Consider the following 23,357-nt stretch of genomic DNA (forward strand, 5'->3'; position numbering starts at 1 on the left):
TTTCATAGTACCTATTTTCACCACAGTCTTTTTGTGTCATCAAGACGAACAGAGCAAAGCCAGTTAGTTACATGTTTCCCTAATGATGAGCACGAAGAAATAACATTAAATAATAACACTGCATTTTAACAAATGAATGGCTTTTTCACATTCATATATTTTCTCTATTTATTATTTTTATTATTATCATTGTTAGTATTATTGGTATTATTATTATTATTATTATTATTATTATTATTATATTGGTCTCTTTTGTCTTCTATACAGACTGTCCTTCATTGTCTGTCCTGCTCCAAATATTCCTTAGATGTTTATTTTCAGGCATTAGATCTGCACCTTACCATTAACCAGTGAATATTTCTGGTATTGTGTATACTTTAGGTTTGCACCTTATTGATATTTCATGTTATATTTTACATTTGCACTCTTTACTTTATATTAAAACTGCTGCACAACAATTTCCCTGGGGATAAAAAAGGTTTTATCTTCTCTCAACTTTATAGAATTTATTTTATGAATATGAATTTCCCTTTTCCTGAATTGTATGAATTTCTTGAATATTATTAATATTATTGGCTTTTATCTTTAAAATACAAATAAACACACAAACTGCTGTTTATCTCTGAGAGGAAAATAAGTCTTTATTTTGAAAGTTGTGACCGGATGTGTGGATCTTGTGTGTGGTTTGACAGTAGAGGGATCTGCGCTCAGGTACAGCAGCGCATCACACACGGACAGAAGGAGAGAGAGACAGGGAGCAGCAGAGGGAGAGATATTTATAGCCTAAAGCGAGGCTGCAGCACAGAGACAAGGCTTGGGACCGAACCGCAGGCAGGCGGACAGACAGGGCTTAGGGAAAAGAGGACACGCCAAAATGAAGCTGTTCACTTCGGTAGTTTTATTCGGGGCCGCAGTGGTGGCCCTGGTCAGCGCAGCCGGGACGGAGGGCGAGATCTCCTTCGAGTACCACCGCTATGAGGAGCTGCGGAAGGCGCTGGTGTCGGTGTGGCTGCAGTGCCCGACCATCACCCGCATCTACACCATCGGGGAGAGCTTCGAGGGCCGTGAGCTGCTGGTGCTGGAGATGTCCGACAACCCCGGGACGCACGAGCCTGGTCAGTTTTACGCATAGAGAAAAAGTCTGCTTCATAATGCGGTGAATGTGCACCCCATCCCCGCTCCCTTTGTCCCCGCTTCCCTTCACCACCCGCTGTGATAATAACACAAACACATCACGCACTATTGCGCAGCAGCCTGCTGCTGATCTTATTTCAGGTGACGGTTATTCAGAAACGACCCGTGTGTGTGTGAGAGAGATGTGTGTGTGTGGCTGAAATGACCGGAGAGCAGGACAGAGGAGGAGCGCAGGTGTGTCGTACCCGTGCGTGAAAAACGGTGAGCGCAGGGGCCTGCTGCATCACTTCAGAGGAATCTAGATGATAGATTGTGGGATCAGCCACGCAAAGCCGCCATTTTGCTGGTTGATAAAGATCTCTTCGTGTTTATCCCGAGTCGTGATGCTGAGAAAAACATCCCAGACACGGTCAGCTCACTGGGCTGCGTTTTGAATCAACATCCTTTCCAAGTATCTGCAGTGTTGGCTGCATCATATCCGAGAAAGTTCACGCATATCCTTCAAATGAGGAAGCGTTTGACTGAATGTTAAATGAAGTCCTGGTACAGTTATGATGCTGGTGGTGGAGCCTGACTTCCCATCATCTCCATCACACTCCCTCACACACTGTCAGGGCTGGACAGCAGGCTGGAGGAAACCATAGAGTAGAAGTAAGCAGATGGTTTGAGGGGGAACACCAGCCACAGGAACTGGAAATGTGGGCAACACCACTGCTATTTTTAGCTGCAACGCACCTTCTGCTTTTTTTTTCTACAGTCACACCTAAATGAAGGAGAAATCCACATTAAGTGTATTTCTATGCATCATTACTCAAAGGTCCACTTAGAGGCGCAACATCACCTTGACATTTATCGCATGGTTTCAGATTATTGGCCATAAAGCAGCAGGAGTAGAAAACACATCTCACATGTCACCAGAGAAAATTAAACACTGGCCTCAACACCTCCAGAAGGAAGCCTGTGTTTCAAAGGCTTTTTGGAAAATGGAGGGACTGGCCTGAATTATCTCAAGCTGTTTGTGTGATGGAGATAAATGAGAGCTAAATTCTCTGCAATGTTTCTTTACTTCTTTCCTGTTGTGTTTTATTTCAGGCTGGGATTAAATCACACTAGGCTATATGTAATCATATACTGCTTGTTTAGAATATAATTCTGTGTTTCTTATTGTCATAAACGGACTGTAAAAATTCTGGGGTCAGTGACGGAAATGAGTCCAGGACTTAAACGTTCAATCCTAGACGAAATCTGTCAGGTCGTATTTTATAAATATGTTCCAATGTTGCTCATGAACCAAACTTTAACCCTTTAATCCAAAACAGTGGTCATCTGGGAGCAACTCCGCTGGCCACAAAAAGAAGTTTGATTGTACTTAAGTCAATGACAAAAATGACCCGACATTTTCCTGATGAATTTATGGTCTCAGTCGCTGGTTTCAAGTCTTCTTCAAAACAGCATTTTGTAAATTATGGTCCCATTTAGAGTTAAGTAGACTGTAAAGCAGGTTTGCTTTGGGGCGTGGCTACCTTGTGACAAGTTGCTCCTGGGGTTCTCAGTCAGATCTACCCCTGGCTCCAAATATGGTCACCACTGGCTCAAAAAAAAACAAAAAAAAAACAACCAAGATGGCGACGGTCAAAATGCCAAACTCGAGGCAAATTTGTGTTTCCTGGGTTAGCGAAGGCATGGCCCACCCTACTCTCCCTCTGATTGGCTAGTACTTTTTTGCCTTCGTTTGTTAGGTTGGTTAGGTTTGGGTAAGAGGAATGAGGAGTGGATAGGGTTAGGGTAAGAGTGTCAGGGTAAGCCAATCAGAGGCAGAGTAAATTGGGTATGGTTAGGGTTAGTAGAGTGGGTCATGCCTTCGCAATCCCAGGAAACTCAAACACACAAACTCAAGTCCTTAAAACGGTATTCCATAAACTAATGGGTGATGTCATGGTGACCAAGGCCACTTCTTTTTTAGACTGAATTGTCGCATACATAAAATAAAATGGTGCTAAGCAAATGCTGCCTCAACCGGTTTATATTCTTAATACAGCATACATTTAAACTGGTAGTAATTTTCATAAGTGGGTCTTTTCAGGTAGCTAAAATACACTTTGATGCGAACCCCATCCACAGCAGTATGTTGCTTAGCTTCCGTGCTGGTAGATTTGGTTTATTAAAGACGCTAGCAAAGCAACATGAATTTAGGCCAAGACAAACACCAGATAGGTTGGGCCACCATATAAAAGTTACAGTTATGATTGAAATGACAACAGAAATTAACAAGTTTTCTGATTTTACATATCATCACAATTAAAATCAATTGCTAGTTGTCTACCTGGAAGCGGCTGTTGTTAGTGCGACGTCACAGTCACTTGGTCTCGAGCAATAATGTAACATGAATGGATTAACCTACAGTACATCTAACTCTAATGAGTGTCTCGGTACAGGTCAGTGATTCCTGTCCAACTCTCTAAACAGGAGATTTAACAGTTACATACAAGCAGGAAGTGATTAATTTCTTCAAAGTAATCCTGAAGCACAGTCCTCAACAGAAAAAAAGGAACGTGGCCTGTAATTATAGTACATATGGTTCACAGTCTAGTTTGTGGTGTTTCAAGTGTATGTCATATGTAGCATTTTGACGTAAAGGTGTATTTCCTCCTCTGGGTGTATCTGTGTGGTCTTAACGGTGCACCACAGGTCGTGTGTGTTTAGCTGCATGTATGGTCAATGAGTCTAATGACCGTATGTGCGTACTGAATAAGCCTGTAATAGTCTGGTGGGCGTGCGCCGGCATGAGTCACAGTAGCGATGTGGAGACCTTATTACTACCAGATGAGTTTCCAAGCCGCTGCTTCACCAACGGGGGCACCCCCTCCTCTCCTCTGCTCTCCCCTGCTTCCACCTCTGCTGAGCCAAGCATCCAGAGCAAGAAGGAGGGTGATGAAACAGGGAAGGAAACAGAGGAGAAGAGCTCTGGCAACAGGGCAAAGGAGACTGAAGGAATAAAAGGAGTGTCAGTGGCAGAAAAGATAAATGTGTTTCTGAGTCAAGATGAATAAAATCTGCAAAGACCGGAAACCCTTTCAAGCTTCCCCTTTAAGGTGCCCTACCAATATTTTATCTGACCCCGCAATGTGTTGAAACTCTAAGGTGGAGCCGAAATAGCAGTTGCCGGGGCAACAGATCGGCTTAGTGCACTGAGCTGACTGGCAGCTTGTGGTTGGCTGGCCAGCTCCGGACGACGACGGTCCTGAGCTCATGCATCTGTCAGTAAGCAGCCATCTGTCATACACTGCAGCACAGGAAGTGCCTATAGCCAAGAGTGTAAACACACTGGTTACATATTAATATACAGTGTGTACAGTGTAAGAGCAGTGGTGGGAAGTGACTCAGATTTCCCCAGTGGTGTTCTTAAATAAGATGTAATATATAATCATTATTTCTATATTAGTATTGACTACTTGTATGCACAAGGGGACACTAGCTGCAGTCTCCTTCAGGTCTACAGTGTTTTACAGCCTGCAAATAGCGTACTGTTTAGCTTCACTCCGGTCGTTCTCATCAACGCTGTTTCTAGCCGCAGCAGGCAGCTGTTTTCAGCGAGAAATCTCTCTCTAGTAGCACTTCCTGCCCAACATTATCAACAGAGTGGTTGTGATTATGCGGTGGACTATTTTTGGCTAGGTACTTTACATTTTTGGAGTCTCAGCTGGTTATAGATAACCCCTAATTAAACAATGAATTTGCCATATTTACATTTTTGTTTTTGGCCTGAATTAGACAAACCGGCCCACCCCAGGAAAAAGCCGGGCCTCTGAATAGGTCCAGTAAATGGCCATCCCCAAATCTGCTTTACTCATATCAACACATGCGTGTGCTCTCTCTCTCTCTCCTAGTTTAGATCACCAAATTTCTCAGGTCATGTTGCTGGCCTGCCGTAATGTTTGCAATGTTCCTTTTTCTTTCGCAATGTTTGCGTACAAAAAAGTTAAGTTAATGAATCTATGTCTTGCCTGGGGCTTCCAACCAATCTAAAGGCCCATACACACCAAACCGACTTCAGAGAACGAGCGGCGACGAAGGCCCTCTGCTGCTGTACCTGACATCACTGTGTCTCGGCCAAAAAAGTTGCACATGAACACATTGCAAAGGCTATCGCTGACAATCAACCAGCATGTATGTTTTGCGTCTGCGTGAGAGGAAATAACTCCTCACACCAGCAGACAGCGGTGGTCTATAATTCTCATCCAAAAAGAGAAACTGGAAGACCATCCTGACGCTACTTGGCACATTAGCAACACAATCCAACTTTGAAAGAACAAAGCATACTTACTGTACGCCAGTGAACATCGATGGGCTCCACTGTGCCGATGCCGATTCAACCCCTTTGAATCGGCCAAAAAAAAGCCAACGGGGAGCACACCACACCGATGAGGGTGGTAGAAGCTCACCTATGGCCCAACTTTGAGCCACAGCCGACCATGGGCATGGTGTGTCAGGGCTTTAACGGGATGCTCCAAGGAGGCATCCTGATCAGATGTCGGAACCACCTCAATGTAAAGGAGCTGTGGCTCTACCCCAAGCTCCCTCTGGATGTCCAAGCTCCTCACCCTGTCTCTAAGGCTGAGCCCAGCCACCCCACAGAGGAAACTCATTTCGGCTGCTTGTATGTGCGATCTCACTCTTTTGGTCGCTACCCAGAGCTCACGACCATGGGTAAGGGTGGGGACATAGGTGGACTGGTGAAATGATAGCTTTGCCTTGCTCAGCTCCTCCATGCAGAGTTTGCATGTTCTCCCCATGTCAGCGTGGGTTTTCTCCGGCTTCCTCCCACAGTCCAAAGACATGCAGGTTAACTGGTGACTCTAAATTGGCCGTAGGTGTGAATGTGAGCGTGAATGGTTGTTTGTCTCTACATGTATGTGTCAGCCCTGTGATAGTCTGACGACCTGTCCAGGGTGTACCCCACCTCTCGCCCAATGTCAGCTGGGATAGGCTCCAGCCCCCCCACAACCCAGGATAAGAGGATAAGTTTAGTCTTGAGTTTGTATCCTAACTTAAGGGAGAACTTAAGTAAAGCTGGTGCAATGGGCTGCAGGACTTTTACGTTTAATGGAGTAGTTTTACAGTGTGGTGTTGCTACTTTTTCTTAAACAATAACTGATAACTTCTTCCCCCGTTAAACATGGGCAATATGTTTTCTCTTTAGAGGGAGTTGTTTACATCTTGCAGCTGGGCCATATTTGAGTGCACACGAGCTGAAGAGAGGGGCTTCTCTGCAGTCAAACGGGCTCTGGCTAAACTGATTTGACTCTCATGTCTGGAACTATTTACAGAGCTCCTAGTATGATGAGAAACCCTATCTTGTAATGGGTTTGGCTTTGTCTAAAGGTGAAAAGAAATCATGTCAATATGAAGCTTTATCCAATATGCTGTAGACTATCTCATGTGGGGGAGACGCTGGACTGTTTCATCAGATGACAGAGGAAGTACGTAATCCCCAGTGAGCACGCACATGGATACTCAGTATCCATGAACTGATGGTCTTCAGCTGAAGTGTATAGCAGCCAGATGCACTGCTGGATATGGTCGTATCAAATGACATATTGAATATAAAGTGAAACACAGACAGACATGGATTTTATAGTTGATATTACAATAGAGGAGAACAGAGGTAAACCCAGTGTAGTTTTGCACATTTTAGCTGTAAAGAGCCTCCTCGAGAAGAGATAGCAAAAACAGCTGAGAGGAAGGAGGAGCTGGAGATAGAAAAAGAAAGGAATGATGATTGAGAAAACGGCAAACAGGAGTGTAAGGGTGACGAGGGAGAAGAGCAGGGATGGGCAAAAGAATGTAGAGGGAATAAGGGACAGACAGACACGGAAGGCAGATGAGAGAAAGGCTAAGGCATCAGCCAGAGGTCATTTATTATACATCAGACACCGACATGCATCCTCCTCCTCCTCTCTGCCTTCACTGTGCTTGACTTCTTCTTCATGCTGTTTTGCTTCTTCTGCTGCCAGTTCCTCCTGTTTCATGGTTTTCCCTGCACATATTTTATCTCTCTTTCCACCATTCCTTTTATTCTCCCATTTTGCTTTGCAATCTTTCAGTTTATTTTTGTGTGGTGTGCCTGATTCATATGCTGCAACTCAACATGCTGTGTGACCTCGCTTCATGTCTTGCTGTGTATTGGCTGTACAAGCAGCCAAAGTCCCGCCTGCTGTCGCTCGCCTCTGTAGGTTTTCTTCTGCAGGGTTTCTTATATTAGTCTTTCTGAAAAGGCTGAAATATATCAACGGGGTTTTCCAGTTTCTGAGGTTTTTCTAACAATTAATTTGTTAGCAGTTAGCTTCTGGAACACAAATCAGTCAGCAACTACAACCCCCACAAGGCTGTGATGGTGTACCAGTGGCTAAGGCTCATGGGATATGTTGTCAGTGAATGCTAACAAAATTGTCATTGATTAATCTCTGGGTTAAAATGAAAAGATGATCAAATTTACTATCTAACTAGCTATATAGATACATTAAAATGATACATTAATGTAAAACATGGATGTCACAGCTGTAAATATTAGAGCTGAAATAAGGGATTAATACTTTTGTCGATTCACAGATAATAAATAAGCAACTATTTTGATAATTAATTATCTTTTTTGGAAAAAAGAAGACATTTAAAGGCATCACCGGGGGTGTACGCCAAACAATTAATCAGATAATCGAGAAAATAATCTGCAGATGAATTGATGATAAAAACATTGCCTTGTTTCCACAAAGTCCTGTGTGAGTACGCAGGTAAACCAGAACTGGAAGGATAATGGTTTTCTGTAGGCTGACCAGGAAGTTAGCTTCACCCTGGTTCCTTTGTCAAAAAGCCAATGGGATTTTTCCATTGTATTTGGGAATATTGTAGAAAAAGAGCTCTGTGGCAAAGAAATCTTCACAAATTAACACCTCTTTCATGATTTTTGAAGCCCAAATGCAAATCGCCAGAGGTAAAACGTTGGGCTATAAACGAACTACACTACAGTCGAATGATTTAACATCCTTACCACAACAAGGCTGCAAAGTTGTGGTCGGCGTGATGAAGACACATAAAAGGTTCAAAATCATTTACTGACATAATTACGTCCCAGAGCAAAACGTGTCTCTGAAGCTTGTGTAAATCACAGACCTTATTTCAGGTATCTAACCAAACACCCAATAAATTCAAGATGAGGGAATTTGGAGTGCTGAAATGCCAACTCATTTCCAGGTTTTAGGACTCAATCCTAAGGCACTCTATTCATTCCCATGAGAGTCTTAGTGATCTCTGATGTGTTTGCTATACTACATTTTTTATTAAAATGAATTAGCTAACAGATTGATGAATGTCATACAGTTCTTCTTATAAATTTTTTCGAAGTGAAAAGTCCTACTGCATGTTTAGCGAGCTAATGTTGGCAACATGCTTGCTGTGTATGAATCAGATGTTGTTTCACAAAATAGGCCATTTCACAAAACTGGCTACCTGACAGGCCAACCTCACTACTTATTTGTTGCCGTGCATTATTGGTCTTTTTTTTGTGTGCATATTCCACAAGATTAGATGGCGAAAACACTCAAAACTAACTTTTTTGTCAACATTTCTGCTGTGGCATCTTTATCCATCTGTAAAACAATGTATTTCTTTGCGTTGAACACTGGGGACACTTTCTAAACACTTTCTAAACTATAAGGAAATTCGGACACAAATCAAACAGCGTGGTAACGAGGTGTAATAAGAATTTGCAGCCTTAGTAAATATAAAAAGACTCTCTTTAGAGTGGACAACACAGCAGGAGGAGAAAATAAAACATAAAACAGAGAAATCTGGTTTAGTTACATCTAGGAGAAGAGCTCAGAGGAGGTTTGTGACTTTGGTTCTCTGTACATGTATCAGCTGTTTTATGATTCAGCATTCATCACTGTTTTATTTTACCTGCGTGGCGCTCCATCTCCTCTGTACGTATGTCTGCTTAATATCAGATGTCAGAGCTGGCAGTGGCTCTAACACGCTGCTTGTATATAAAAGTGTGTGTGTGGGAGCACGAGACGGGCAGACAGACGCAGAGTAAGTGTGTGTTTACTCAACCTCCCAGTTGATTTGTCTCCCTAAGCACCTGTCCCTGTCAGGGTTGCCACGACAACTGAGAGCACTCTAATGTGGTGCTTCCCTAATGACGTTGCAGCTGCAGTCATTATTACGTGGTCTCCTAGGAGACCGTATTGATCACCTGCCAGACACTTCTGATAATCCCTGACAAAGCGTAAGATGATGCAGTGGGTTTTGTCGGCGTCAGATGTGTTATATCGACCTGTGGGGAGACGAGCTGTGAGGATCAGACTTTTACACACGTTCAGAACATCACCACCTTTCAGGGATATTTAAGATCTCTTACCATAAAGTATGATAGGTTTGGTGTGTTGTTCTCATATGTGACATGTATAAAAACCAAGGACAAAGAGAGGTTGGACACACATTGAATATGTCAAGCTCTGAAAATGTGACGATGAAGCCCTCTTGCTCTTCCTCTTCCTCAGGCAAACATACATGTGAACAAAAAGGCCGTCAATAGACTATTAGAACAAAAACAATTAGTTAAATAGGAAAAAAGAAACAAATCACAGATATGTTGCATTTGTACATTTTATGTATCATATCAACATTTCTAAAGGGACCTAGTGTATGAGGTGACTTTGTGGTAGATGGCAAGTTGCATGCCAAGCTGCAGACCACTGTTCAAGACCAACAAATAAGAAACCCGGCTGTGACCATCACTGTTTTTCTGGCTGGGATAGCACCACGAAAAGCGGTTGTTTTTTACTGAGACATTGCGCGATTTCCAGCAGAGATAGTGCCACCAAATGTGGTTATTTCAAGCAAAAATGTGAACTTCTCCTGAAGTGGTTTCTGCGCCTGAACCAAACCAAATATCAACCATGTTGCTGAAATGTTCGGTGCCAGTATTAATTCTGACGGCTGGGTTGCAGCCTTGTCAGCAGCTGTTACTAAAGTAGTCCTCCAGTTTCTGCAGTGTGAAGATTTGCTTCTTTTCATGTTTTATATTATTGTAAACTAAGTATATTTGGGTTTTGGACAGTTAGTCAGACAAAACAAGACACTTCAAGACATCAGCTCTTGGAAAACTCTGTAAACTCTGTGAGGTTTGTCTGGCATTTTAAGGACTGAACAGAGACTTGATGAACTGTTAGTTACAGCCAAAAAAAATGACAGCTCCACCTACAATTTGAAAAACAGGACACAAAAAAAACACCCATTTGGCTCCCACATATTTGACTGAAGACGATCCCTGAAGATCGAAATTCTGCATTCTTAAATTCTTGGGAGCTTCCAATGATTAGTTTGCAAACTACCCTTTCCTTTGTACCCTGCTGCTGTCCTTTACCTGTACCAAATTTGAGTTTTCTTTGCACACTGTTCACCTTCTTTACTTTAAATGTATGAACACGAATGAACTAGAAATCATTATCACATGTCCAAACACCATATGTGCTCGTATATAAAGTTATCGTGTCAAATGGAGTTCCACGTCAAAAGTTTTCTTTTACTTTGAGTGTGCAGGTACGTGTTTGAACAAGAGAATTAAAGCTCAGCGAGGTACAGACAGTTTGACAGAGAAGAGGAATAAATTGAGAAAAAAGGGGGAGGACACAGTCGGCTCCAGAGGGAGAACAATATTTTGATTTGTCCCACCTACATTGTGACGCATCATAATGACTTTGTGCAAAAAAAGCACCCTCTGATAAAAAAATATGTGTGTGTATTTGTTTAAAAAGAGCTGTTACATAAGTGTGAGTTAGCACAAATGATAATTAATGATAACAATACAAGAGTTTTTATGTAGTGAATTATTAGCTCTCCTCTTGCCCGCCCTGCACTGTAAATTCATCAGTACCTACTACATGTATTGGAGACAGGAAAGGTCTCCAGATACTGAGCATCTGTGTAATAGCTTGAATCGTAGTAACGCATTTTGGCAGAGTCCAACTTCAAAGTGTGTGTGTGAGTGTACGAACGTGTGAGTGCATGTGTTTGGCAGCTCCGTTGGGCCTCTGAAGCCTGTAAAATCCATTCACCAACGTCAGAACAGAAAGAGTTAATTGTAGTCTTGAAATCATTAGTAGCAACTCGGAGAGGAACCAGTGTTTAAAAATAACTTGACTACCAGATGTGTGCCGGGTGGTGTGTGTGTGTGTGTGTGTGTGTGTGTGTGTGTGTATGTAGCCACTGGGATACATCAAACACTCAAAGAAATTTGCTAAAATGGATCAAAAAGATGCAAATGTGAAAATATTGACACACTTGCATCGTGAAAGCATTATTTTTATACAGCATATCAGCTCGATAAATTAATTTTAATGAAGTAAAAAGTGCAAATAGGTGAAAAAGAATCACTGAAAATGACCAAATTTAAGTAAAAAACAAGAAACACACACACACACACACACACAGAGCCCCCAATAAAAACGGGGACCCCTGCTGCAATTTGGCTTCAAACACACACACATACAGACACACACACACCCCTCACCATCTGCTGCTCCCGGGCTACATTTCATAACTTATAACTGATCTAAACAAAAGACATTTTTTATTCCTCAGCGCTCGGAGAAGTTCCTTTATTCTCGTCCAGCCACAGAAAGCCACTAATCTCTGGCTTGTCGTTAATGAAAACAGTGTGTACAGTACACTGTGGCTCGTTCTTTGTCATTCTCTTTGTCGTTTTGTCCAAGAGCCTCAGTCGGACTTCTCTTGCTAGTGTGTGTGTGTATTTGCATGCATTAAAGAGACTCAGAGAAGAGAAAGAACGGCCAATTAGTGTATTAAACAGATGGTGAGAGCCTTGGTCATTAAAACACAGCTTCACAGAGCACAGTGATATAAATACATAGAAGACCAATATCTCCTCTGATAAAGGGAAGCTTAGGAAATATTGAGAAAGCTGTTATGCTCATGCGCAGACACAGATAAATAAGAAAACAAAGTTAGCACCTGCCAGTTTATTGGTCACGTGATTGCGTCCTTCCCAAATATGTGGGCTACACATTACACATATTACTGGCTCATGATAATGTGGGATATGTACAAATGTTGGTGCATTACTTCTTTGTAGGACAACGTATGAACAGTACATAAAAACAGCCTGTATCATGTAGTGGATACGCTAAAATGTAATGCTGTGTGATAGGTTTAGGGTCAAAAAACATAATGTTTTGGCTTAGAATACATGGTTATGGGAGGTGCAATCCTGGCAAGATACGCAGCAATGGCACACTACAAAACACCCACATTTGGTGCCTAAAAAGCTGAAGAAAACACAGCAGTGACTCATCACAACCAGTTTTGTTGTCAGTGGTCAGCAGCTTGGCAGGCGTCTCTAGGTGACACAATATGCACCATCCCCTCCAGCTCAACAATGGAGAAGTCAGCGCATATACTACGTCACTTTAAAAACGCTGAAGTGATACGTATGAAACATGCAAATGTAACATATTCATGGTTTGCAGAAACGTTGGCCAATATTTTTGCTCGTGACTGAGGCTGCAATAAAAGTTGAGGATTAGAGTGGATCATTGAGGTTTTTACTGGAAACAATTGTGAAACAGTATTGAACAACACATTTAGTGACAGTGATTACAACAGTTATACAGTGAAAGCATTCACAGAGGTATAGGCTAGTTACAGTAGCTGTCAGGGGTAAAAACAAACTGGCACCAATCAACACTTAATCCCAAAAGAACAGATCAGTAATATATCTAGCATACATGCAACATATAGAGTGAAATACATAAACATTTTTTACAACAGTAAATTATCAGCTATGTAGAGTGTTGTTTGAGAACACGAATATAGTGGCTAACTTGTTTAGCAGAAAAACACCTGGCTTTGAAGTGAAAAGAGACTATTGTAAATCAGTGGGTACATTTTTCTGAGCAACACAACCCTCATGAAATGACTCGTTTCACAATCTGGATTTAATTCTTTTGGCCTAATAACATTTGGAAAGGCTAGAAGAGCCGCAATCATTGTATCCAAAATCAAGTTAGAACTAAACTGGTAATTTTATATGACGCAGATGAACTTATTTGGCTTCATGCTTCATGAAGCGATTTCCAAAGCAATGACTGGGGCCCCATCTCTGAGGAAGTATCCAGTTCTCTTTACACATCCATGTTGTAAACTGAACAGGCTACCTTTAACATCTAGTGACTTGTGGTTGGACATTTAAGATGTCACATTGGGATCTGGGGAGAGATGATTAGCACATATATATATTTAAACTGAAATTCTGATAGACTTAATCAGTGGCTCCCAACTGGTCCAGCCACGGGGTCCAGATTTCTCCTTAATCGTTACTTCAAGGTCCAGACAGTTAAATATATTCAGCGTCATACTTGCACTTGGCCAAGTCATCGAGCTAGTTTGCTTTCTTTGTTAAGTAGCCGTTTATTAGTCACTCACTTTACAGCAAGAGATGGCACTTAAAAACGAAAGCACTGTGCTAGAAATCCACTGTACTTCAAAATCATGTGTGTTTTATACAAACTTGACAGGTTCTTGAGTCACTTGTGGTCCATTCAGAATGGACCTGCGACCCACTTTGGGGTCGTGACCCACCAGTTGGGAACCACTGGACTAAAAGACTTATCGCTTTTTATTAGCATATTTTATTTGATAATAAACCCTACACATTTTACATGTTTATCAAAAGTTAAACACCATTTTAAATGAGAAAAAAAAATCACGTTATCATTTTTATGCGTTGTTTATTACATATGAAACATCTTTTCGAATTCACAGACACTTGTCATGTGTAAAATGGCTGAAAAACATCATGCAAGTATATTAATTTTAAATGATGTGTCAGTGCTAATATATTTCACACATAAAAACATAAATTTTGCATGTGCTTTTTATGTAAGGGCAGTGACAGCGTGAAGGGTGGCTCACTGATTACAAGCTAAAACCAGCATGAGGTTAATATGTTGCAGAAATCCCTGAGGATCCCTAAATTTGTCCTGGAGTCAACCGCCTCTGTGATTTAGTCAAACCTGATCCCAGACCTGTCACTTCACCAGGATTCAGGCACAACCGTCTGTGACAGCATCACTCAATAATCCACTGTCTCTCGGTCATTATTGTCCAAATGGAGTTCTGGGCTGAGTTCAGTTGTGTTTAACCTTTCAGCTGATGAGTCAGTGTGTTTGTCACTGCTGGTGTGTGAGGATCCACTGTTGTAGTGCAATGACGTGTGTGTGTGTGTGTGTGTGTGTGTGTGTGTGTGTGTGTCGAGGGCAACCTCCCTAACAAATGACAATGCTTTATCAGCGCCTTTCTCTTGGTCCAAAACAGATAAATGTTTGTCTCCATGGTTACTGACTAAAATGGCTTCCTCTCAAAAAGATTGTGACGTTATTGTGATATTGCTTTTTGTGATTACGTGTCCCAGTTGTGTTCTGTTAGGTGTGACTGGTTTCAGCTAGTAAAAGGTGTGCTCACTGTCTGCCTTTTAAAATCCTCCTTCTGTCTAAACTGTTCCTGTTTGTCTCATTCCAATTCAGCACGGCCTCTTCCTCCGAGCCTTAGAGGCGTCACACAGATAAACCTTGAATACATAATGTTGAATTATAGCTCTGTCTGTGTCGCAGTATCACAGCAAGTGTCTTTTTCTTCCCTGAAGGTGAGCCTGAGTTTAAGTACATCGCCAACATGCACGGCAACGAGGCCGTGGGCAGAGAGCTGCTCATCTACCTGGCTCAGTACCTGTGCAACCAGTACCAGCAAGGCAACGAGACCATCATCGACCTCGTCCACAACACTCGCATCCACTTCATGCCGTCCATGAACCCAGACGGCTTCGAGAAGGCCGCTTCACAGGTGATGACACAGCACGACACTATCCACAAACCTGATCCGAGGATTTACCGCCAGACAGATTAGGCTTACAAGACAACAAACATCGACTCAGTAACCACAACTCTCCACAACTCTTGGCTGTAATTCACACACACACACACACACACACACACACACACACACACACACACACACACACACACACACACACACAGGATAGTATTATTAAAGCCCCAGACACTACCTCGCTTCCCATCACTCCTACGTATGTCTAAACATCATCTCCTGTTTCCTGCTCAGCCTGGTGAGATCAAGGACTGGTTTGTTGGCCGCAGTAACGCACAGGGTGTGGATCTGAACCGTAACTTCCCAGATCTGGACCGCATCATCTACATCAATGAGCGGGAGGGTGGAGCCAACAACCACCTGCTGCAGAATATGAAGAAGGCTGTGGATGAAAACACCAAGGTACACAAACAGACAGTAGAAGTGATTAAAAGACGAGGATGTTATTTCTTACGGTCAACAAATCCCATGAGGAGACCGAAACAACACTGCCTCACCCAACACCTTCCAACTTATTCACCCAGTCTTTGGTACTCATTCATTCCTCCCGAACATTTAAAGCTGGGTCGCAGGTCCATTCTGAATGGACTGTAAGTGACTCAAACTTCTCAAGTGTGTAAAAAAACACTCTTTATTTTGAATTACAGTGAATTTCCGGCACATAGCTTTCATTTTTAAGTGCCATATCCTGTGGTAGAGTGAGTGATTAAAGGGCAGATACTTGATAGAGACAGCAAACTAGCTCGACAACAAAGCCAAACAAAAATATGACCGTAAATGTATTAAACTGCGTTGACCTTGAACTAATGGCTTAGGAGAAATCTGGACCCTGTGGCTGGACCAGTTTGGAACCACTGGTTTATGTGGCTATGATCCATGTTTTTATAACAGTGTATCAAATGACAGTGTAGTGAAAAACATTTAGGTAACTATCACCCAAATCTGTGGCTGTCCTCAACTTTATGAAGCTTTACAGTGAGTTTCAGCTCATTGGTTATCTGCCTGGTCCGCACCAAACTGCACATAGGCACAGTTAGTGGTGGTGAACATACAGTAGTGGAGCATTTAGTAGCTAACAAGCCCGATATTTCCCTTAGGAGTTGATAGAGACCAAAAATGGAGCTAAAAGAGAATGAATACTGGACTTACATTTCCAACTTCCGTGTTCTGTGAGGTGAAATTACTGTTTTGTCTGCGGAGTCCAGTGGCTTTGACATGAGCATAGGCTTGAAATTGAAGCCATTAGTGGCTTTCCCATCAGAGAGGATTGTCTGCAACAAGGTACGGCATTGAAAATGTTCCGAATATGGCGTAGAGTTAAAGGTCCAGTGTGTAGAATTTAAGGGGATATACTGGCAGAAACGGAATATAATATAATAAGTATGTTTTCTTTAGTGTACGATCACCTGAAAATATGTTCTGTTGTGTTTTCGTTACCTTAGAATGAGCTCTTTATATCTACATAGGGAGCGTGAAGCCAGATTATATCACATGGTCTTTTTGTTTTTGAGAGGAAGAGACTTCTGTGGAAAATTCGGCTCCCGCTAAAAACCTCCTGAACAATGAACACTGAAGGCATCCTAACCAGGAGAAGTTTAAGCTGGTTGCTATCTGCAATCTTCATGGCTGGATGCCACTAAATCTCCCTAAATCTTACCTTTTACACTGTTACTGATTTTTTTTTTTTTTTTGGTGGGACTTCTTTTAGGAGGCTAAAATACGTTTTGCAGCTGATCTCGTCCACAGCAGTACATTGTTTAGCTTTAATGGCAGTACTCCAGCCTGCTTCTCTTAACTGGGGGCGTGCAGAAAGACATCTACTGTAGGTGATACACTGACTGTTGATAGGTACCTCATACAACTCCACTTAAAGATAACGGAACTATCCCTTTAAAAGGTGAAGCTAAGTGAGTGCTGTCTTGATTCTGCTTCTCCAAAGTGGACAAAAATAATTAGTTATTGCAGGGTAAGATGGACCACAGAGCCCCTGTTAATGTAACGGAGGAACATATCACCCCTGGATGTGTTTTAATAGATTTTGTTAACAATAGAGCTCTGTGGCACAGAGAAATAATGATATCAGCCTTAACTTCATTGTTGATTTTGTCATTTCATGGGATTTGTTGCCAAAATTGTAATATTATAGACACAGAAATGCCTCGATGACATGTTTGCAGGTGAAATATGTGTTTTGAAGTGCCAGTAATTAATGTTTTTTTTCCTTTGCAGCTGGCTCCAGAGACAAAGGCAGTGATCCACTGGATCATGGATATCCCCTTCGTTCTCTCAGCTAACCTGCATGGAGGAGATGTGGTGGCTAACTACCCATATGATGAGACCCGCACTGGTACATTAACACATATGTGGACACACAATCTCAAACTAAATCTGCTTTTACTCTTTGGGTTGTTAAATTGTAATTAAAATGCTCTCCTGCTCTGTATGAGAATGTTTCCACTGATTTCATGAGACAAATATTCAACTTATAAATGAATCAACAAACATTTTATCAGTTTTTCTTCAGAATGTCGTAACTTTAATTTAAATCAGATGAAAAATGTCTCCCGCTGCTCCCTGTACATTGTTACTCAAAGTAAACAACATGTGTTTGCACAGGCACACATTTAATATGTTGCAGATGCAGGTGTTGAGTTAATTTAAACTTGATCACGATTGCTGTATAAACTCTGTGCTTTTGGTTGTTCCCTCCCTCTCACCCCTCCTTTAAGGCTCCACCCACGAGTACAGTGCCAGTCCTGATGATGTGATGTTCAAGTCTCTGGCAAGGGCCTACTCCGTGTACAACCCAGTCATGTCCGACCCTAACCGACCCCCCTGCCGTAAGAACGATGATGACTCCAGCTTCAAAGATGGCATCACTAACGGAGGGGCCTGGTACAGTGTGCCAGGAGGTAAGAGACAACAAGCTCCTCAGATGTGTGCTTTGGTGTTTTGCAGGTGAAGAGACACCTGGGTGTACAGGTTAAAGGTCCAGTGATGCGTGAAGAAAGGGCCCTTGCAAATAATTCACCTCACAAATTCGCCTGTGTTCAAAGAAGAACTCACGCTAAATTAAAAACAGTACCATTTGCCATACTGTATATGTCCTTGAAAAGACAAACCTATCTCCATCATAGGTTTTGTAAAATAGTCAGTAGCAATCTATAACAAATTATATACTTAGTCTACATTAACTATAAAAACTATAGATGAACTATAAATCTTATTTTCTTTGGTATTTTGTCATATATATGCAATGATGATTGCTGGGTAATATGTATGTTAATGTTGTCCAATGTCAAGTCTGATTATGTGACGAGAAGACACGATGTAAAGGTAGCTGGTTTAAGTGCAAAATCATTCAAGGTTACATATATTTTATGTATATGCCTAATGGTGTGTGTGTGTGTGTGTGTGTGTGTGTGTGTGTGGGTGCTTCTTAAGTAGTGACTAACGTGCACTAGGGCCCGTCATCTTACGCCACTGACATTTACTGTATATATACTGAGACAATATAGCATGCCCTGGTGGCCAAAGGGGTTTAAGACCCTGACCATGCAGTGGCCTCTGTCTGAATCTGTCCAGGGACCCTTACTGCCTGTCACCCTCATCTCTTACCCTTTCCTTCATTTCCTGTTAACTCTCTTCTGCACTGTATCTAATAAAGGCAGAAAATGCCCCCCAGAATAGATGCATATAAGATGACATTCATTTTTTCTGCATTAACACACAAAAATCTTTGAAAAGGAACAATTATGTCTGGTTGTTAAATGATATGTGCATCTGAGGGGATATATTACAGCTGAAAAATAAAGTTATCAGTGTTTTTAAGTGTTCAAATCAAGCAATGGCAATGCTTTACAAATGACCCCAAACATATCTTTGGCATTTCTCTACTTCAAAATCTTGTTTCCATATCATCCAGCATTTGCAACAACGTGGATATATCTGTGTATATAAGCTAAAATCAACTACTGATGTACGAACCGGTCAGGCTCCATTACAAATGTTACAAAAACAACAGTTGTATGTAACTAATGTGTCTAAAAAAAAACCTTACTGTCCTCTGAAATTCTCTACTTTAACAGGAAACATCTACTCGCTTCCACTTTCTCTCATTAATGTCTTTTTCTCTCATTTTCACTGACCTGTTACAGGAATGCAGGATTTCAACTACCTCAGCAGCAACTGTTTTGAGATCACTCTGGAGCTCAGCTGTGACAAGTTCCCCAATGAGGACACACTTAAGACCTACTGGGAGCAGAACCGCAACTCACTGGTCAACTACATCGAGCAGGTAGGCAGCACCACCAGGACTACAAGTATGTCCTAAGGTTTTATCATAGTGTGTGTCATTGTAGTTTTGATTCTGGTTTAACGAATCCAGAATGTCCTTGTGCCATTTGCTAGTGTGTTCTCTCCTCCAAAGAACACAATGCCATTTACATCCAACCCCAAACAGACATGTCTCCCCTCTTTCCTTGAACCTAGCCTTCATTATGCCTCTTTGTGTGTGTGTGTTTGTAGGTTCACCGTGGCGTAAAGGGCTTCGTGCGTGACCTTCAGGGCAACCCCATTTCCAACGCCACCATCTCTGTGGAGGGCATTGACCATGACATCACCACAGGTATCAGCATCCAGAGCAAAATCACACAATCCTCACAACCAAACCCCACAGACATGAAGTGTGACCTGAGAAGTGTAATGGTTAGATGTTGTAGTGCCATCTGGTGGACACAGCTGATACTGCATCACTTTTTCAACAGCTGCACCTGCTTATCATTTTACAGTCAAAGCAACAGGAACTTAAACACTCAGCTGTGTGGATCAATCAGATGTTCTGTCTGTTGTTTTCTTACATGTATTAATGAGAAAATCTGTATTTTATAGCCAAAGATGGAGACTACTGGCGCCTCCTGGCTCCAGGAAACTACAAAGTGGCAGCCTCTGCCCCAGGATACCTGACTGTCATCAAGAAGGTGGCTGTTCCCTACAGCCCTGCAACCAGGGTAAGACTCAGGCAAACGAACCAACCAACATATACCTCACATTCACTGTGGGCTCATTTCATATTGTCCAGGTAGCATTTTTGGCTCATTCTAATATCAGAGCATGTTAACAAGAAACCATATAATGAACTGAGGATTATTTGGAAAGTAAACTTTGACTTGATTACTTTAATGAGGCACCTCTGGTAGAGAATAAGCTGTATATTGGACTGATGCTTGCACTGTTAAATTAAATTAAAGTAATTAAAGTAATTAAGTAAAATAAAATTGATAACCTAAAACAATGATCAACCTTTATGGCTGGTAAGGGTTTAAAACAAAATGTTGCCTAGTATCCTGTTCTTTTTCTCGTCCTGCTGCAAGAAACACTGACCTTGCCACTGTAGGAACAGTTGATACAGTCCACCAAGAGTGTTGACTTTCTCTTGACCAATCAACGGACTGCAGTGTTTCTAGCTCCACCTTTTAGTTTCAGATCAGTGTGCTCGATACATCATCCGCACAGCAACCTTCAGGGCTGAAAAATGAAGCCAACACAGAAGTGCCAAAGTTCTTTTAACGGCCACTTGAGGCTGGCTCTAGAAGCCAGTCAATCCACATAGACCCCCATGATAAAATGCCCACCTGTGCAACAGAAATAAACATGCTTACAGTGGATGTGGTCTCCATAGCTAATTCCCCTGTTCATGATAACTGTAGGGGGGGGTGAATTTTTTATAACTCACCCTTTACATTTTTATTAAGGCTTTAAGTTACGCATAATTACGGGGGGGTGGCTTTGAGTGACAGACTGTTGCAACAGTCCAGAGTCAGATCCACCCCTCGCTTCTACACAGCTCCAGCCTCTTGCCAAAATATGGTCACCTCTGGCTCCAAACAACCAAAATGGGGACGGCTGTAATGCCAATTCGAGTCTTCAAAATGGGAGTCCACAAACCAATGGGTGACATCATGACACATATGTCCATTTTTTTTTTTTTTAGTCTATGACTTCAACAGAGGGGTGATGAAAAAACAGTATGGAATAGAAAAGTTCTGTTGGTACCATCCACAACTTTTGATGAAAAAATAATCGTTTAAATGTGTAATGAACTGAACTTAACTGGACTGTTTGGTGGAAACAAGGCTTTGGTTTCAAACTGGACACAAACCCCACTCTCCTGGGTGAAAGTCCTGTGATTGTTTGCATTGAATATCTTACATCTCAGGCTCCGTCTGACAGCACTCATTCTTTATGTATGAAAATAAAATGATGCATGTCAAAACGGGAGTCTAAGGCTCTTTATAAGATAAAATATATTTGTGGTAGACGGCAACTGCAAAATGTTTAAACTATAATCTAAACGGGGATGTAGTACATTTTTGTGCGTAGGGAGAAGCATAGAATTATAAAGGGTTAATAAGTCTGCATCTTTTCTCCTTCACCTCTCATGTGTCTCCATGTTGCACACTCTCTCTCAGGTGGACTTTGAGCTGGAATCTCTGATGGAGAGGAAGGAGGAGGAGCGGGAGGAGCTGATGGACTGGTGGAAGATGATGTCAGAGACACTGAACTTCTAAAGCGTTTGTCTGGCTGGTGATCGGACTGTCCGCACATCGATGTAATATATTCAACATTCTGTGTGCCCGTCCACTCTAAAAAAGAATATATTGTTTCTTTATTTGTTTCGTTCTCTTTCGATCATTATTTTAATTGATTATTACTGTTTATTACTGTAATGGTTTGCCTCATGCTCCTGTAGAATATCCTGCAGACACAGAAACATAATACTGACGGACACAGGAGGAATTTGCAGGTAGTTTGACGGCAGTGAGATCTGTGTTGATTTCTGTGGTATTGTGTTCTTTATCGTACACGTGATTTGGTAACCATGGCACCCATCTATATAACCAATGAGTGACTGAGTGATTATGTATGTAAAAAAGCTGTTTACATCATTACCACATGGCTCTGTCCAAAAGAATTCATCCTTTTTTCCTGTTTTAAATGTCTCTGTTTCTCCTGGCTTTAGTACACATACACACGTACAACACGAAATACACACACCCTTCTGGTTCATAGTTAACACACACTCAAACAGACACACACACAAACACATACACGCACACACTGTCTTTCTCTCTGTAATATAAAAAAATACAACGCTATGGTTTAGAGAAAATCTGGGACATTAAAAACACTGTAAAATCACTGTAAACATGATATTGTAAACAATCTATACAGGCACGCTCATGTCCCTGTATGTTATTGATGTTGAGACTTTTTTTTTAAACTGACTGCAGCACAGCTTTGATTTTAGCACAAGATGAATGGTTATAATATATACTGTATTTATGAACTATAGGTATAGCAAGAAATGTGTGGTTTTTGTAACTAATAAAAAAAAAATCAAGGCCATAACACATATAAATCTGTCCACCTCAGTCTACCCAAAGCCATTCCTTAGTATGTGCCCCACACAGGGAATACTGTGGTACCTAAGGAGCTGTGGTACATGTACACATTGTTTTATTAAGGATAAATTAACACTAATCTTCTGCGTGGACACAGAACGTTTAGCAAGTTGGATGCAGTTTATCTGAGACCATAGAAAGAATTTATTGAATGTATATCTATAGAAAAAGTTGCAAATGTAAAGAATGAACTGATCAATAAAATTCCCCTCTTTATGTTGTCAAACTGAAGTGTTGTCATCTTTTGTTTTAGCTCATGTGAGTAAAAGTAGCCATGCCAGACAGAGACTGAGTGTTCTTCATGTGTTAACTGGTGTAATGAACTTCTTAAGGAGGCAGAGTAGCTCACACTATAAAAGATGAGGCCTTATTAAATTTGAGTCAGAGACTGTTAATCCCTCAGAACTAAAAAAGAACACCTCTCTGTTTCTTCCTACTAACTATATAAATATAGGGACTTTACACAGACTTAAATGAATATGAATATGAGAAAATGTTTGTTGCTTGCAGGGAAATGTAGATAATGGAAATGAGTTGAGTTGGTGCCCCCTACAGTTAACACTGTGTGGTACAATTAAATATTAAGGATTTAGAGGGTTGTTATAGTCTGTTATGTGGGAGTGAAAAAACATTTAGGCTAGGGTCGCAACAGCAACATTTTCTCAAAAAATATCACAGTTTCACGATACATGGTATTACACAATTATCATTATCAGCTACAATAACCCTTAAAGGGTTATTGTGACTCCAAATGACTCCAAAGCGCTCTAGTGGACAACACATGGCTTGCGCATTCCCCGC

At 41.5% G+C, this 23,357-nt stretch overlaps 1 protein-coding gene across 1 annotated transcript; it reads left to right on the top strand.

Moving 5' to 3' along the window:
• The first annotated feature begins 700 nt into the window (after window positions 1-700).
• cpe (carboxypeptidase E) lies at window positions 701-22,783 on the top strand. Its single transcript, XM_050045204.1, has 9 exons — window positions 701-1,115; window positions 14,852-15,048; window positions 15,328-15,495; window positions 17,323-17,440; window positions 17,823-18,005; window positions 19,251-19,390; window positions 19,621-19,720; window positions 19,984-20,102; window positions 21,564-22,783. The coding sequence occupies exons 1-9, from the start codon at window positions 875-877 to the stop codon at window positions 21,660-21,662; spliced, it is 1,365 nt and encodes a 454-aa protein (XP_049901161.1). The 5' UTR covers window positions 701-874; the 3' UTR covers window positions 21,663-22,783.
• The last annotated feature ends 574 nt before the right edge of the window (window positions 22,784-23,357 follow it).

Source organism: Epinephelus moara, chromosome 5 (assembly GCF_006386435.1).
Source record: "Epinephelus moara isolate mb chromosome 5, YSFRI_EMoa_1.0, whole genome shotgun sequence".
Taxonomy (NCBI): Eukaryota; Metazoa; Chordata; class Actinopteri; order Perciformes; family Serranidae; genus Epinephelus; species Epinephelus moara.

Bases quoted from the DNA above. Each gene is read 5' to 3' on its own strand.
- cpe (XM_050045204.1), top strand. From the start codon at position 875: ATGAAGCTGTTCACTTCGGTAGTTTTATTCGGGGCCGCAGTGGTGGCC. The intron at 17,441-17,822 runs GTACATTAACAC...CCCTCCTTTAAG, and splicing joins ATATGATGAGACCCGCACTG to GCTCCACCCACGAGTACAGT. The intron at 19,391-19,620 runs GTAGGCAGCACC...GTGTGTTTGTAG, and splicing joins TGGTCAACTACATCGAGCAG to GTTCACCGTGGCGTAAAGGG.